Genomic DNA, 17278 nt, shown 5'->3' on the forward strand with positions numbered 1-17278 from the left:
GGTTACAAAGAGCATGTCTCTTGTCCAAACCCACATTACACAGACAACCATTCATCGGAGTGGCCACTGTGTAAACATTTATTTCCACGTTAGTGGGGCTGCAGGGAAACTGAACAACAAATGCTGGATATTCCATAGGTCTCATAATATATACTCCGTTTTCTGCGAGGTTAAGAAAGAGCGAAACGATATAAGTCATCCTCATCATCAATAATTAAGAAAGCACTTTTAATGATGGAATAACATTTCATAAGCCTCCGTTCACACTTCTTAGATCTATTGCTCTGACAACCAGTATAGGGAAGCATGATCCTCTATTGTCTCCATTAAATAGACACCAGAAACCTGACAGGACAGATTCGCCACAGCTCTTGTTAAAATAAGACCATGCCAGTGTGAACAGAACCTTACGTTACACCATTATTAAAAAGATTTACCCCATTTAGAAAAAAGCAGGGGGTATTTTATATCCTCAAATATAGAAATATCAAGTTTCATTAAACTGGTAGCAGCTCCCAGTGGAGTTGGAGTTGTATTAAAAGGCAGCTCATGTGGATAAAGGTATTTCTGCTATTTAGATTTTTCCCCCTCTCCCGAAAGCCCTTGAATCACATGTAGTACCAGAGGTACAGTACAGAACATTAAAAATAGGACATATGCTTTGAAAAAAACTGAAGAGAAAGAACAAGGTGATTTCCACACCCACCATAGAAGCCCATCCTCTAAAGTAAGAGCCCCTATTCTTACACAGTTCTTCTGTGTATATTCCATGGTGTATAAGACTGAGTGATCAGCCCTTCAGATAAAGCTGTGAGGCCAATAGCTCTGTAACGGATAGGGAGGTAGGAGATACAACGTCTTATTCTAGCTCAATTCTGCACCTGTGGATCAAAATCTGAGGCAACATCTAAAAAGGATTATTGCACCATTCTCCTTTGTAAAAAGGAAAGCTTAGATCTGACTTTGAGTGTCGGAGCTGAGGACTTGCTCTTCAGAGGAGGCGAGAGCCCATGAGGATGCTCTAAACCTGCAGTGGATCACAGCATCATGTATACTGTGGAATAGAATATCTCTTCTTATAGATTTATCAAAGAAATTCAACCTGGTCAAATCTCGAACAACCAGTCCTGTGAGAGAAGCAGAAATGCACAAAAGATTATACCTTACATACAAACATATATACACAGCATGGATTCTACAGGGACACAAGCTAATTGTAACTATTTTCAGTGTTCTGAACTCTCAAACAATGGCACTGTGTATGAATCTGGGGACGTTCATCTACACCATCACACAATGGCACTGTGTATCAATCTGTCTGGGGACGTTCATCTACACCGTCACACAATGGCACTGTGTATGAATCTGTCGGGGACGTTCATCTACACTGTCACACAATGGCACTGTGTATGAATCTTTCTGGGGACGTTCATCTACACCGTCACACAATGGCACTGTGTATGAATCTGTCTGGGGACTTTCATCTACACCGTCACATAATGGCACAGTCTATGAATCTGTCTGGAGACATTCATCTACACCGTCACACAATGGCACTGTGTATGAATCTGTCTGGAGACATTCATCTACACCGTCACACAATGGCACTGTGTATGAATCTGTCTGGAGACATTCATCTACACCGTCACACAATGGCACTGTGTATGAATCTATCTGGGGACATTCATCTACACCGTCACACAATCATCTACACCGTCACACAATGGCACTGTGTATGAATCTGGAGATGTTCATCTACACCATCACACAATGGCACTGTGTATGAATCTGTCTGAGGATGTTCATCTGATTCTACACCGTCACACAATGGCACTGTGTATGAATCTGTCTGGGGACTTTCATCTACACCGTCACATAATGGCACAGTCTATGAATCTGTCTGGAGACATTCATCTACACCGTCACACAATGGCACTGTGTATGAATCTGTCTGGGGACGTTCATCTACACCGTCACACAATGGCACTGTGTATGAATCTGTCTGGGGACGTTCATCTACACCATCACACAATGGCACTGTGTATGAATCTGTCTGGGGACGTTCATCTACACCGTCACACAATGGCACTGTGTATGAATCTGTCTGGGGACGTTCATCTACACCATCACACAATGGCACTGTGTATGAATCTGTCTGGGGACGTTCATCTACACCGTCACAGCAGGACTCAAGAAGATAAACCTCTGGGACTGTATTATGAGGGTCATTTTTTAAGCATTCAATAGAAATGATATTCTCAATGGAAGATAACAGTTTGCTATGGTTATCTTTGCTGACATTTTTGAGGATTAAAGTTAACTTTACTCTCCAAGAGAAATACGAGTATTATTGAATCTACTCAGCAGTACGTGCACTTTTTTCTTTATACGGCTTTGTTTCTGTAGTGTACGTGGTGTTTGCCATTGCTGTGTCTGTTCTGGCAAACACCATCAGAACTACACATTAACATTAGGCATGTCTTAATGTCTTGGACAACTTTCCTTCATTAGACCCCAAGTTAAAAATTAAGGGGAAGTGAAAAAAAATATAAGAAATTTACTTTGTTAGTGGAATTGTACAATACTGTGGATTCTGCTATGGTCACATCTCTCCAGTCCTGGGTCAAGAAGCTAAAAAGTGACAACCATTGTGACATCTGATGGTGGTTTCACCCACTGGTTTTCTAAAAACACCACATCTTTTGTCACAATCTTTCATGGCAGAAAAGACTAAAAAATATAAAGGAAGGTCTTCCATTACTTCTACTTCACCCTGCTGTATCAAATTCTGGCTGTGACTTTAAAAAACAGCAGCTGTGGTGTGTTTTTTTTCTTAAAGTCTGCCTCCATACTAAAGGAGACAATAAAAAAACTCCTAGTGCACATGACCAGAAATTGGGGGAATTTAGAGAAGAATACATTAAAAAAGCACTCCAGCAATTTTTTTCCGATATAACTCAGCATGAGCTATTTTTAAAGAATAATGTAGAGGTTTTTATGTATGTCTTGTGTATACATATTGTAGTTGATGTGCCATATATTGGGTTATCTACCATCTTAGCTCCTACTTTCTTTTGATATGGTTCTCCAAATGCAGACTACATTTCCCATGATGCCAGAGACTCATCACATTGCTCTTTCTCCAGGTTAGTAAGCAACAGTGGTAGATCAGTAACATGGAATGCTGTCCCCTAATGTGCACAGCAGAGTCACAGTGCATCCTGTGTGAGGTGTACAGAGCAGAGTCTCAGTGCATCCTGTGTGAGGTGTACAGAGCAGAGTCTCAGAGTATCCTGTGTGAGGTGTACAGAGCAGAGTCTCAGAGTATCCTGTGTGAGGTGTACAGAGCAGAGTCTCAGTGCACCCTGTGTGAGGTGTACAGAGCAGAGTCTCAGTGCACCCTGTGTGAGGTGTACAGAGCAGAGTCTCAGTGCATCCTGTGTGAGGTGTACAGAGCAGAGTCTCAGAGTATCCTGTGTGAGGTGTACAGAGCAGAGTCTCAGTGCATCCTGTGTGAGGTGTACAGAGCAGAGTCTCAGCGCACCCTGTGTGAGGTGTACAGAGCAGAGTCTCAGTGCATCCTGTGTGAGGTGTACAGAGCAGAGTCTCAGCGCACCCTGTGTGAGGTGTACAGAGCAGAGTCTCAGTGCATCCTGTGTGAGGTGTACAGAGCAGAGTCTCAGCGCACCCTGTGTGAGGTGTACAGAGCAGAGTCTCAGTGCATCCTGTGTGAGGTGTACAGAGCAGAGTCTCAGTGCATCCTGTGTGAGGTGTACAGAGCAGAGTCTCAGTGCATCCTGTGTGAGGTGTACAGAGCAGAGTCTCAGAGTATCCTGTGTGAGGTGTACAGAGCAGAGTCTCAGTGCATCCTGTGTGAGGTGTACAGAGCAGAGTCTCAGCGCACCCTGTGTGAGGTGTACAGAGCAGAGTCTCAGTGCATCCTGTGTGAGGTGTACAGAGCAGAGTCTCAGCGCACCCTGTGTGAGGTGTACAGAGCAGAGTCTCAGTGCATCCTGTGTGAGGTGTACAGAGCAGAGTCTCAGCGCACCCTGTGTGAGGTGTACAGAGCAGAGTCTCAGTGCATCCTGTGTGAGGTGTACAGAGCAGAGTCTCAGTGCATCCTGTGTGAGGTGTACAGAGCAGAGTCTCAGTGCATCCTGTGTGAGGTGTACAGAGCAGAGTCTCAGAGCATCCTGTGTGAGGTGTACAGAGCAGAGTCTCAGTGCATCCTGTGTGAGGTGTACAGAGCAGAGTCTCAGTGCATCCTGTGTGAGGTGTACAGAGCAGAGTCTCAGTGCACCCTGTGTGAGGTGTACAGAGCAGAGTCTCAGAGTATCCTGTGTGAGGTGTACAGAGCAGAGTCTCAGAGCATCCTGTGTGAGGTGTACAGAGCAGAGTCTCAGAGTATCCTGTGTGAGGTGTACAGAGCAGAATCTCAGTGCATCCTATGTGAGGTGTACAGAGCAGAGTCTCAGAGCATCCTCTGTGAGGTGTACAGAACAGAGTCTCAGTGCATCCTGTGTGAGGTGTACAGAGCAGAGTCTCAGTGCACCCTGTGTGAGGTGTACAGAGCAGAGTCTCAGAGTATCCTGTGTGAGGTGTACAGAGCAGAGTCTCAGTGCATCCTGTGTGAGGTGTACAGGGCAGAGTCTCAGCATCCTGTGTGAGGTGTACAGCGCAGAGTCTCAGAGCATCCTATGTGAGGTGTACAGAGCAGAGTCTCAGAGCATCCTATGTGAGGTGTACAGAGCAGAGTCTCAGTGCATCCTATGTGAGGTGTACAGAACAGAGTCTCAGTGCATCCTGTGTGAGGAGTACAGAGCAGAGTCTCAGAGTATCCTGTGTGAGGTGTACAGAGCAGAGTCTCAGTGCATCCTGTGTGAGGTGTACAGAGCAGAGTCTCAGTGCATCCTGTGTGAGGTGTACAGAGCAGAGTCTCAGTGCACCCTGTGTGAGGTGTACAGAGCAGAGTCTCAGAGTATCCTGTGTGAGGTGTACAGAGCAGAGTCTCAGTGCATCCTGTGTGAGGTGTACAGGGCAGAGTCTCAGCATCCTGTGTGAGGTGTACAGCGCAGAGTCTCAGAGCATCCTATGTGAGGTGTACAGAGCAGAGTCTCAGTGCATCCTGTGTGAGGTGTACAGAGCAGAGTCTCAGTGCACCCTGTGTGAGGTGTACAGAGCAGAGTCTCAGAGTATCCTGTGTGAGGTGTACAGAGCAGAGTCTCAGTGCATCCTGTGTGAGGTGTACAGGGCAGAGTCTCAGCATCCTGTGTGAGGTGTACAGCGCAGAGTCTCAGAGCATCCTATGTGAGGTGTACAGAGCAGAGTCTCAGAGCATCCTATGTGAGGTGTACAGAGCAGAGTCTCAGTGCATCCTATGTGAGGTGTACAGAACAGAGTCTCAGTGCATCCTGTGTGAGGAGTACAGAGCAGAGTCTCAGAGTATCCTGTGTGAGGTGTACAGAGCAGAGTCTCAGTGCATCCTGTGTGAGGTGTACAGAGCAGAGTCTCAGTGCATCCTGTGTGAGGTGTACAGAGCAGAGTCTCAGTGCACCCTGTGTGAGGTGTACAGAGCAGAGTCTCAGAGTATCCTGTGTGAGGTGTACAGGGCAGAGTCTCAGAGTATCCTGTGTGACCTTTAATAAAAGGCGGTGTATATGAGTAATAGATTGAATGAAAATAATTGACAATAAAATGAAAGTAATGACAATTTTAATAGTGAGTAAACATTTTACATGAAAAAAATGCTGGAGTGTTCCTTTCAAAATGTGATGCCCACATGACCCCAATGAGGAGTACTTAAAAAGGGGTTTTCCCACAAACAAAAGTTCATTTTAATCAATAGATCTTGGAATAATAATAACTTCCACAATTGGATGCGTTTAAAAAAAAAAAAAAAGTTCCTGTGGTGAGATAATCTTATAAATGTGCCCCTGCTGTGTGCTGTGTAATGGCCTTGTCTTCTAGTTCAGGAGCATGGTTTGATCATATCACATCACCTGGGAAGGGGGGAAAGCAAAAAAGTATACAGACATTACAGCATGGGATCGCAAATGATTCTTTGAGGTAAACACATTGTTTATAAACAGGCAGGGAATGTTTAACCTCACAAAAAGAATCAGCTGTGATCTCATGCTGTAATGTCTGTATACTCTTTTGCTTTTCCCCCTTCCCTGGAGATTTGGTACAATTAGACCATGTCCCTGTAAGGCCAGACACAGCCATTACACAGTACACAGCAGGGGCGCAATTATAAGATTATCTCAGCACAGGAACAGTTTATTTATACACATCCAATTGTGGAAATTATTATTCTAAGAGCTATTGGTTAAAATCAACTTTTATTCATGGGAAAACCCCTTGAAGAGTGACGCAGGTGTTGAGCATGCCACTAACTTCAAAGTCTTTGGGACCAAAAGGAAATAGACTAGTATATTGCCGGCCAGTTCTAGTCAGCGCTATAGACAATGAATGGAGCAGCATTGTGCATGCTTGATCAGCACTATTTTAATCTACTCATCATAGTTGTGCAATGTAGAGTAAAGGGGAAGAGTCGCATCGTGGCCGTCCTGTTAGCAGTAGGCAGATGTGTGTCACCTATGCTGTGGATAACTGATATTACCTTAGAAAAACCACTTTAATATACTAATCTCAGGATAAAGAAATCATGTCAAAATGATTACATTATTTATGTGTAATTTCTTACGGATTAAAAACAGAACAACACTAAATATAGGCAAGCATAAAAACTGGCACAACATGTATGTATGTATACAGAAATGATGGTGAGCCATAGCTTACCATTACAACCAGATAAGAAAAGATCAACACCAATCTCCTTGTACTCTTTGATTATCTGCAGAACAGACAAGACAGATAAACACAATATTAGGAAAGGAAACACAGGATTGTCTGGACAGTATTGTTTCAGCACCAGAAAAAATATTTTCGTAAAAATCTTACAAATTTACTGCTCACGTGCAGCAATCAACAATATCAGAAGATGATTGGGCTCAATTGTCTCAAAAAAACTCAACACTTATCAGACCCGCAAATAAGTGGGGGTCCTGCATCCTGAGATCCCCACCGATCGCCCCAAATTTTTCCTAGAAGTGCACAGTTCGGGCGAAAGGAATACGAAGCGGAGTACAAAAGCCTATGGCACATAGAAAAAAATTCAATAGTGCACATTTGTTTACAGAGTTAAATGCGCTGCAGACCAACAATAATTTTTCGATTCACATAAAGATGTGATCAATAACAAACAAGGACTTTATCATCCTGTCCTGGGTAATAATTGGGGAGGAACATTTATTGGGCCAATCATTGACATGTGTAACAGGGCCTTAACCCCTTAGTGACCACCAATACAACTTTAAACTGACCTGAGATATAAGTGAATAGCCAATACCCTGCTGCACCAGCCATGATCAGTGTTGGCACCGATCGTGGCCGTTTAACCCCTTAGATGCTGCTGTCAATAGTGACTATAGCATCTAGGTAGTTACCAAAATGTGGGGGCTCGCTCTTTCACCAAATTGGCACCCTGAGGTCAGAATTGTGTGGTCTTGATGTTTGCCATGGCAATTCACGGCCAAATAACAGCCTTAGGGTCTGCTAGCTATAGCGGCCTGTTCAGAAGTTACCAACATTTAGGTTTGAAAAAGAAAATTTTTCTTTCCGGTCATGCCATTTTGGATTAGTTCCTGAAAAACACCCAAAGGGTTAATAAACTGCCTGAAAGCAGTGTTGAATATGTTTTAAAATGGAATCACTTTTGCGGAACTGAATACATTCCTAAAAAATTTACTTAAAAAATAAATTACTGCAACAATTTTAAAGCTTCTAACATAATAAAAGAGCATTTTACAGATGGCGCTGATGTAATGCAGACTTGTGGAAAATGTTATTTGTTAACTATTTTGTGTGGTTTGAATATCTGGATTAAAGGGATAATTGATTAAATGAAAATCTAACATTTTTAGATTTTTTTTGTCAAATTTCTGATATTTTTAAAAAATAAACGCAAGACATATCAACCTAAATTTACCATTATCATAAAATATAATGTGTCATGAAAAAGCAATCTCAGAATCACTGGGATATGCTGAAATATTCCAGAGTTAATGCCGCAAAGAGTGACACATGTAGGATTTGAAAAATTTGCCTGGTCACTAAGTGGGTTCTTCAAGACTGAGATGCAATGCCCCCCAGTCATGTAATTCAAAAGGCAGCCTCTGTTAGTCACATATCAGGATGGATTGTAGTCTGAAGAAACACTGATCCTGAGACCTGTGTCTCAATGAAAGAGGGGCTGTATTGTGAACACATGTACCTCCGTGAACAGAGGAGAAGGGCCGTGACATGAGAAGAAATATATCTTCTCCTTGGCTGACTGCACACAGAGGATTGAGGTTGGAGTAAAAAAAACTAAAAACTTTGTGCTTAATCAGATGAGAAGATTTGTTTCTTCTCCTGTCACAGACTTGTCCGAAAACTCCGGTATGCGTGGCTACTATGTAGCTCTTCTGTCAGTAAATATACAGGTCTCAGGAGCTGTTTCTTCAGATTGCTGCAACCCATCCTGACACATAACTTTCAATGAAAAGAATTGGTTTTAATCTATCAATAACTTACAGATTTTAGTGCTTTCACGCCCACAGAATCTATAAAGTTGACAGGAGTAAAGTCCAAAATTACAGAATGAGTGTTGATGATTGGACTCATGAAATACTCTAACTCTTCAGAGGGTGAATTATGCAGATTTCTATCAGCCGATCCATTTTTCACATTTCCTGAGTCTGCGGCTGGATCATCAATCAGTTCATGTTTCACAGCCATCTCCACATCATTAGTCTGAAAAATACAAAATATTAACTGGGTAATAACTGGTAATACTTGGACTTGCACAATTTGTCCTCAATCAATGGACTCGCTCCTGCACCACCACACCTAGGTCCACGTCCCAATAAGTTGTCCAGTGACATGTGACCATGACAACCATATCGATAGCTGCAGCAATGTTGTAATTGGAGGTCATGTTACTGCCGCAGCCAGCAACTGAATGAAATATACCACAAGAATACTTCAATGGAAATGTAAAAAGTACCGTATTTTTCAGACTATAAGACACACTTTTTTCCTTCCAAAATGTGGAGGAAAAAGGGGGGTGCGTCTTATAGTCCGGATGTATGGGCTCTGGCTGTGGTGGGGAGGTGGGGGAGCGCTATCGGTGGAGCATCGGGCCACAGGAGGCTGGAGCCGGCGGCTCCGGCTAACTCCAGTGCCCGCTGCTAAAGAGAAATGAATATTCACTGCATTCCACGGCCATGGGCGTGGAGGGCAATGCATATTCATTTTTCTGGTATCCCTGGTATAAATGCCCCCAACCTGTTCCTGGAATGTTGGTCCCATCCTTTTTCTTTTATAATTGGCCCCATCCCGGTCCTGGTGTGCATGGCCCCATCAGGAAAGATTTAAAAAAAAAAAAACAACATTACACTCACTTGCACGGTTCTCCCTCGCAGCGTCCTGCTCCGGGGCCAGCAGCTGCGTAATGTTTGAAAGCATCGCATGGCAGGGACGTCATGCGCTGCTCACAAGCAGAGCACAGCTGCCGGAATACTCACCGGGACCGCTCATCACAGAGAGCAATGAGTATCCATTCCTCTTCAGTACCGCACAGTGTCAGCCGCCTGCTTCCTGCTGCTGCCGGCGGTCGCGTGTGCCAATACTTAAGAGAAATGAATATTCGAGTGGAAACCAAATTGTAAAGGGTCAAGAGAAGCGTTATCTGAGAGATCATGGATTAGACAGGAATGGACCAAACGTTCCAGAAGTTTAGAAATTAAAAGGAAATTGGAGACAGGTCTGTAGTTACTGCACAGTTCTGGTCGAGGGATGGCTTTTCAAGTAATGGGTTTATAATGGTGTGTTTGAAGGTAGAGGGAAAGATACCAGATGAGAGAGAGGTTAAACATTTTAGTTAGATGAGTGGTGGCCAAGAAAAGGGACTGAAGGAGATGTGAGTGAATAGGGTCACTGGTGCAGATAGGAGGGTGAGAAGATGTAATTAGCCAAGTAGTCTTTTCTTCCGTGACTGGTTCAAATAGAGAGAATGATCTAGATCAGGGGTGTCAAACTGCATTCCTCGAGGGCCTCAAACCATGCGTGTTTTCAAGATTTCCTTCTCATTGCACAAGGTGCTGGAATCATTCTGTGCAGGTGATTAAATGATCACCTGTGCAATACAAGGAAATCCTGAAAACATGACCTGTTTGCAGCCCTTGAGGAATGCAGTTTGACACCCCTGAGCTAGATGAAATACAGGAGGGAAGAGAATGTATAATATTAGAGGATTAGGAGAAAATGTACTGTCGGATATGGCCAATTTTTTTCTTTAAAATAATTAGCCAGATAGTCAGCGCTGAGGTTGGTTGCTTGGGCCTGAACTCTTGGACCGAGGAGAGAATGATGAGTGTCAAAGGGTCATTTAGGATTGTTGGATAGTGAGGTGATGAGGGTGTTTAAGTAGGCTTCTTCGAAGAGGTGAAGGGCAGAGCTGTATGTTTTAAGCATAAACTCATAATGGATGAAATCTTCGGCCGGATTACATTTTCTCCACAGACGTTCGGCGCACCTCAAGCACCGTTGGAGAAAACGTGTTTGCAGCGTGTGCCAGGGCTGCTGCCGTTTGGGCCAAGTTGTTCTATGTGTAGGAGATGCAGATTCATCCAGGGCACTTTCCAGTGTTTCATTATCATGTTTCAGGGCAGAGTCAGAACATGAGAGGGAGGAGATTTGGGCCAATGATGACTGCAAATTCTTCATAAGGTTAATAGCGGTTTTTCAAGTGACAGGTTCCCATTAAGTGATACAATTAATATAAATTGTTATAATATATTAAACTAATATGTTAATAGTAATATTGAGCAGAGTTAATTTCAACCTATTGGTTCGGCATTCCAGAACAGTCACATTCTCTCATGTGGCCCCTCAGAAAAATTAATTGCCTGCCCCGGCTTTGGATAGATCATAATAGAACTTTCTTACCATTTACATATTCAAGTCAGTAAAAAAAAAAAATCAACAGTAAATTCCCCAGCTAAACTGGAACTCTTACTCAGAAAAACAGAATTACAGTCTCTAAAAACACACATCAAGAAACCCATCATCAGAACATTCACTGCTTTAACCCTTCAACATCTGTCAGACATTCCAGAATACTTTACAGACCAGAATATTTCAGTCCCTGCAGTCCTAAGCGGTATATTGTACTATAACCAGTATAGTTGGCACTGAGGTTTTGGAAGGCCATATTGTGTTGCTACTAAGATGTCTCAATGATTTTGGCTGTTACAACGCAGCTACTCATATGCCCCTCCAGTAAAACTATAGTTGAAGGTATAGGGTCTCTATAAAAGAGGTATTCTTAACATTGAAATGTATCCAGTAACCATGGGAAAATGTATAACTTTCAATTTTGGGAATAACTTTTATTCCTCCTGGTTGCTTGAGACTTGTGTAGGAATAATCATCATCCTGGTATATCAGTAACTTACAAGCTTTAACACTGCTCTTCTTTCACTTTTACTCGATTTCTTCATTTCCTTGGCATGTCTCTTCAGGGCCTTTTTCTTTGCAATCAATATTGCCCCAGGATCAATTCCAGTCTTGAAAAAAATACATAAAAAAAAACTGCACAATAAAATATTTGCTCTTAAGCTGCATTGTATAATTTAATCAATTTATAGTTAGTTATATATATATATCTACCTTTTTCTTTAGCGCGGAGACATAAAGATCACTGTTGGCAAAGTATAAAGATGTGTTGGCCTGGAATATCTTTATTCCTGGGTATTGTTTAATCTAAAAATAATAAAACATTAACATTTGCACAAATTAAAAAAATAGTCCCTTTGGTCATTATTACAGAGACTATTATACAGCACAGTGTTATGGAGGCATTATTTATAGCATAGGATGCTGACATAATATGGCATCCAATGGAATATGGCACTTTTTTGTATGAAAAATGAGGCATATGGAACAGTGTAGATTTAAAACATCCATGAGTGCCATGCTACAGTCTGCAATGCGGAACATGTACAGCAGATCCATGGTATGGTGTCTGAACAAGGGCTAAAAATTAGACAATTTGAAATATTACGTTTATGACAGTTCTGGTTGCTCTAAGGCTGCACAGAGGAGTAACATCCATACCTCCTCATATTCTTCTATATCACAATATATATCCGTATTTGGAACCTGTCCAAGAATTCTGTACTGTGAACTGAAAAGAGAAAAAGGCAGAGTCAAATGAAGTTACACTAACATCAAAGGAAAATGAACAGTTCCCAATCCCAGAATATTCATAGATGGCAAATTCAGCAGCACTAACAGAACCTCTTGTATACACTGGCACCCACCCATATACATGTACACTTGATTGTCCGGTCTTAAGCTACAGTTCTGAAGTCACTATGTTACTGTAGACTTGTGAAACCATCCATTGCACGCACTGCATGCTGTGAGGATTCTCCGCCGATGGGAGCAGGCAGCCATGTGACTGCGAGCATGCAATATGCGTACTTCCGTCCACATTCCGACTAGACTGTTTTTCGGCCTTGCGCTATACACTTCTATTGAGCGAGGCCACGCCCATCTAGTTGGAATGTGGCTAGGAGTATGCATATCACGCACTTATGGTCACATGACTGCCTGCTCCCAGCGCCAAACAATCCTCACAGCATGCAGTGCACGTGAAGTGAGCATTCACAAGTCTGCAGTCACAGTCGTAGCTTAAGACTGGACAACCCCTTTAGTGTGTATAGGGCCTTTATTCTGGTATTCGATTTTCTACACTGACAATTATGGTTTCTTGTCAGTCAGAAAGGAAACCACTTGGCACCACCGTCTTCTTTCCATAAATGCCTGATGATATACACAGATATAGCACATACACATAGCTAGCTGCTGTGATGATCACTGGTGCTCGGTCATTATACTAAAAGTCACTGAAAGTCCCAAGTAGTAGAAGTGAAGATGACGGCACTTACCACATCATGGAAAAATCCCTTCATAGAAATAGGCTATGGAATTATATGTGAGTAGATACAAAGGATCACACAAAGGAGCGCTTGTATGAAACCCTCATGCTTGGTAAAATGTAGAAATACAAGAAGAACTGACTGACATCCCATATCACTGATTTGCCTGTGTAAATGGACACTAAGCCTATATTCATACAACCAAAGAGCGAGTGAATTATACAGGCCATGTCATAGCAGAAATTTTCAGACCAAATATGAGTCTCCTGACCTAACCTAACAGGTTGCTATATGCCTATGATGTGTGTGAACTTATAGGAGGAGACCTTACGTGTGTTTTTATTCTCCCTACAACAGCACAATGTTTTGATGATAATGTTATTTGCCATAGTATGACATCCAATAGAATATAGCATATGTTTTTAGATGAAATGGGAGGCATATGGAGGTACACTGTGGTCTCAAAAACATCCATAAATGCCATTGTGCAACTAGGAACATGAACTGAGCTTTGATATGTTGTAATACAATAAGTGAGCAGCTGTCTAGCTACTAATTTGTGTAATCTACTGTATTACTACACAAACAAATCCTAGTGATGAAGCTTACTCACCGATCAATAGTTTTTATTGCGTTAATATTATAAAAAGTTAATTTACTTATCTACACTTATCTGCAAGATACAATTAATGGCCACAGTGGTGACAGTCTAGGCGTCTACTGGCTCATGAGCAACTTCCTGCCATTTACCATATGTTTAGATATGTACTGTATGTTCTACTGGGAAGTAGAGACCAGTAAGGACTGGGTAATCTATCAAATATTTTTTTTGTTCTTGTGGTCAACCCTATTGCCCCACAAGGTACATTGTTTTCCTCGCTTTATTGCTAAATTAATAAATATTTTTTTGTTGACAGAGCCATATAATGACTTGCTTTTTGGTAGAACAAACTGTAGTCTTGAATTACACCATTAATTTTATCATATTATTTAATAAAATAGAAAAATTCCAAATAAAGTGAAACAATTAAAACTAGTGATGAGCGAGTGTACTCGTTGCTTGGGTTTTCCCCGAGCACACTCGGGTGGTCTCCGAGTATTTTTTAGTGCTCGGAGATTTAGTTTTCATCGCCGCATCTGAATGATTTACATCTGTTAGCCAGCATAAGTATATGTGGGGATTCCCTAGCAACCAGGCAACCCCCACATGTACTCAGGCTGGGTAGTAGCTGTAAATCATTCTGCTGCCGCGATGAAAACTAAATCTCCGAGCACTAACAAATACTCGGAGGACACCCAAGCGTGCTCGGGAAAACCCGAGCAACGAGTACACTCGCTCATCACTAATTAAAACATAAATAAAGCAATTATGTTATGATAGTATTTGGTGCAGTAAATACGCCTGGCCAACATGATTTTTCAGGTCAGTACAAACATGTGCACTCAGTTTTTGGAGATGTTCAGAAACCATGAGAATTTCAAATAGAAAGCAAATCAGAAATTTTTCCCATTTTAGGGTATGTGAAAACAACATCTGAGAAAGCAAGAATGAACACGCGCACCGCAAAGGCATAAGACTTGCTGTGCATTTGCCTTCTTTTAAACGGTTCAGACTTTTAAAGCAGCTAAAAGAAATGACCAGACCATCCTTCAGGCGACTAAGGCTATGTGCTCTTGATGTGTTTAAGACGCCAGCGTACTAACCAAGGTCTTCCCAGGTGAAGTCACTTTTGCAAAATATTTTCAACTGTAAAGAGCAAAGCAAAATCAATTGTTTTAAATCGCGTCATAGTTTACGAACCGTGAAGGGGTTAAAAGCAACAAAATACTGAACATGTGCACAGCAATGTCGTTTTTACATTGATGTAATGATCATTTTTTTTGCTGCAGTTTTAATTCGCTTTTTCAGGTGGAAAAAGATGTTGTGAGGACATACCATAATATAGTTTTTGGAGGAATGTTTTTTTTTCCTGAAGCAGCTTTGAAGATTTTTTGGAAGAGTTTTTTCCTGAAGAATTCTTTGCAGCCTTTTGATTGAACAGTGCTTAGTTCGGACAGGTTCACTTTTTAGATTTTTTTTTAGAAATAAGTTTTAAATGATTTAAAAATTTTTAACTAGTTCTCTTAGGGTACTTGAACCTGCAATAGCTTGACTGCTTATGCGATACACTGCAAGACTGAATTATTGTAGTGAAATTGATAAGGCTTCAAGGTTGGACTTCTTAAGAGTTCTAACGTTCAGTGGGCCCACGGATGCCCTAAAAAACACCGGTACACAATGATGGCGTCACATAATGGGGCAATGGCTGTCATAAATGACCGTTGTCATGTTGTAGTTATTTACATTAATCCTGCATTGTTGGTTGGATTCCCTGTTATTTTTTACAAAATTGCTTGCAGCTTTCTTTCCCCAAAAACATGACCACAACTTGCGGGAAACTTCATTATTCTCAATCACGGGCAACTACATGTCTCCTGAAATTCAGAAAACATCTTTCAGAAAGCAGAGTGCTTTAAGAGGCTTATCTTTTCGACTTGGCTTCAGGATGTTCCTCGCTGCCCGTTAAGAGGAGCTTCATTGCTTCCAAGAGCTAGTTTTTCATTTACCAAGTGTTATAACTCTACTTTTTTTGCAAAAAAAACCAAATAATAAAGATCAACAATACACAATAGTTTTATACTTTCTTGTTTTCATTTACAGCTAGCCAATTATCGTTACACTCAGAATTAAGAAAATTAAAATTGACCACTGTTAGCAGTTTCGATTGGCAAATAAAACACACAAGTGCGTGTACTGTTCCAAAACAAGAAATAATAGAAGGGCATATAAATCAAACCTTTGTGTGCGGTAGATGACTGTTATGATAGCAAATGCTACTGCAACAAGAAGACCATAGTCAAGACCTAGGGAAACCGAAGCCAAAAACGACACCACCCAAATTGCCTGAAAGTGCAAGAATGTATTATTCACCAATGCAAATTTCCAAACGGAAAAGTTTTAAACTAAAAACTAATAGATTATATTTATAAAGAAAAAAATATGTCAGGTGTGACATGCAATATGCATATTAAATAAATATTGAATGTCATAATGTATGATCATGCCAACAATATTCATACACATGTGGTCAAAATTGTTGGCACCCTTCGTTTAATGACAGAAAAACCCACAATGATCAAATAAATAACTTGAATCTGACAAAAGTAATAATAAATAAAAAATCTATGAAAATGAACAAATGAAAGTCAGACATTGCTTTTCAACCATGCTTCTACAGAATAAAAATAAATAAATAAAACTCATGAAATAGGCCTGGACAGAAATGATGGTACCCTTAACTTAATATTTTGTTGCACAACCTTTTGAGGCCATCACTGCAATCAAACGATTCCTATAACTGTCAATGAGACTTCTGCACCTCTCGACAGGTATTTTGTCCCACTCCTCAAGAGCAAACTGCTCCAGTTGTCTCATGTTTGAAGGTTGCCTTTTGTCTCATGTTTGAAGGTTGCCTTTTCCAGACGGCATGTTTCAGCTTTTTCCAAAGATGTGCAATAGGATTTAGGTCAGGGCTCATAGAAGGCGACTTCAGAATAGTCCAATGTTTTCCACTTAGCCGTTCTTGGGTGTTTTTAGCTGTGTGTTTTGGGTCATTATCCTGTTGCAAGACCCATGACCTGCGACTGAGACCAAGCTTTCTGACACTGGGCAGCACATTTCTCGCTAGAATCCCTTGATAGTCTTGAGATTTCATTGTTCCCTGCACAGATTCTAGACACCCTGTGCCAGATGCAGGAAAGCAGCCACAGAACATAACAGAGCCTCCTCCATGTTTCACAGTAGGGACAGTGTTCTTTTCTTGATCTGCTTCATTTTTCCATCTGTGAACATAGAGCTGATGTGCCTTGCCAAAAAGTTAAATTTTTATCTCATCTGTCCATAGGACATTGTTCCAGAAGTATAAAAACTTAATTCCAGCTCACCCAGTTGCTCTATGCTCATCCACCTGGGGCTAAGACACCGGCTTAGCCCTGGCCTCACATCAAGGAAAATGGAAAAAATTGGCGTCCGGCTCAACAGGACTGAATTTTACTTTTATTTTTCAAAAGTGTGAAAGTCTCGCTGTGTGTTAGACCTAACGTACCCGAAAACGCGGTAGACCGTGTTCGAGGGTGCGTCACAAAGTAACGCATCATCGCTAACGCATGCAGATTTTGACATGTGTTAG

General features: G+C 41.5%; 1 protein-coding gene across 2 annotated transcripts in view; it reads right to left on the reverse strand.

The window, feature by feature from the left end:
• Positions 1-209: 209 nt before the first annotated feature.
• Positions 210-17278, reverse strand: part of SLC26A5 (solute carrier family 26 member 5) — a 103931-nt gene continuing 86862 nt past the window's right edge. The window contains exons 13-19 of one of the 2 annotated variants that reach the window (XM_077264732.1): positions 15887-15993; positions 12223-12292; positions 11776-11868; positions 11562-11672; positions 8638-8856; positions 6802-6856; positions 210-1127 (exon numbers count right to left, since the gene is read on the reverse strand). In XM_077264732.1, coding sequence (XP_077120847.1) covers positions 952-1127; positions 6802-6856; positions 8638-8856; positions 11562-11672; positions 11776-11868; positions 12223-12292; positions 15887-15993 — 831 coding nt within the window. In that variant the 3' untranslated portion in view covers positions 210-951. Of the gene's footprint in view, positions 1128-6801; positions 6857-8637; positions 8857-11561; positions 11673-11775; positions 11869-12222; positions 12293-15886; positions 15994-17278 lie in introns of those variants that run through there. The other variant, XR_013215740.1, reaches the window with a different exon arrangement.

Source organism: Ranitomeya variabilis, chromosome 5 (genome assembly GCF_051348905.1).
Source record: "Ranitomeya variabilis isolate aRanVar5 chromosome 5, aRanVar5.hap1, whole genome shotgun sequence".
Classification (NCBI taxonomy): domain Eukaryota; kingdom Metazoa; phylum Chordata; class Amphibia; order Anura; family Dendrobatidae; genus Ranitomeya; species Ranitomeya variabilis.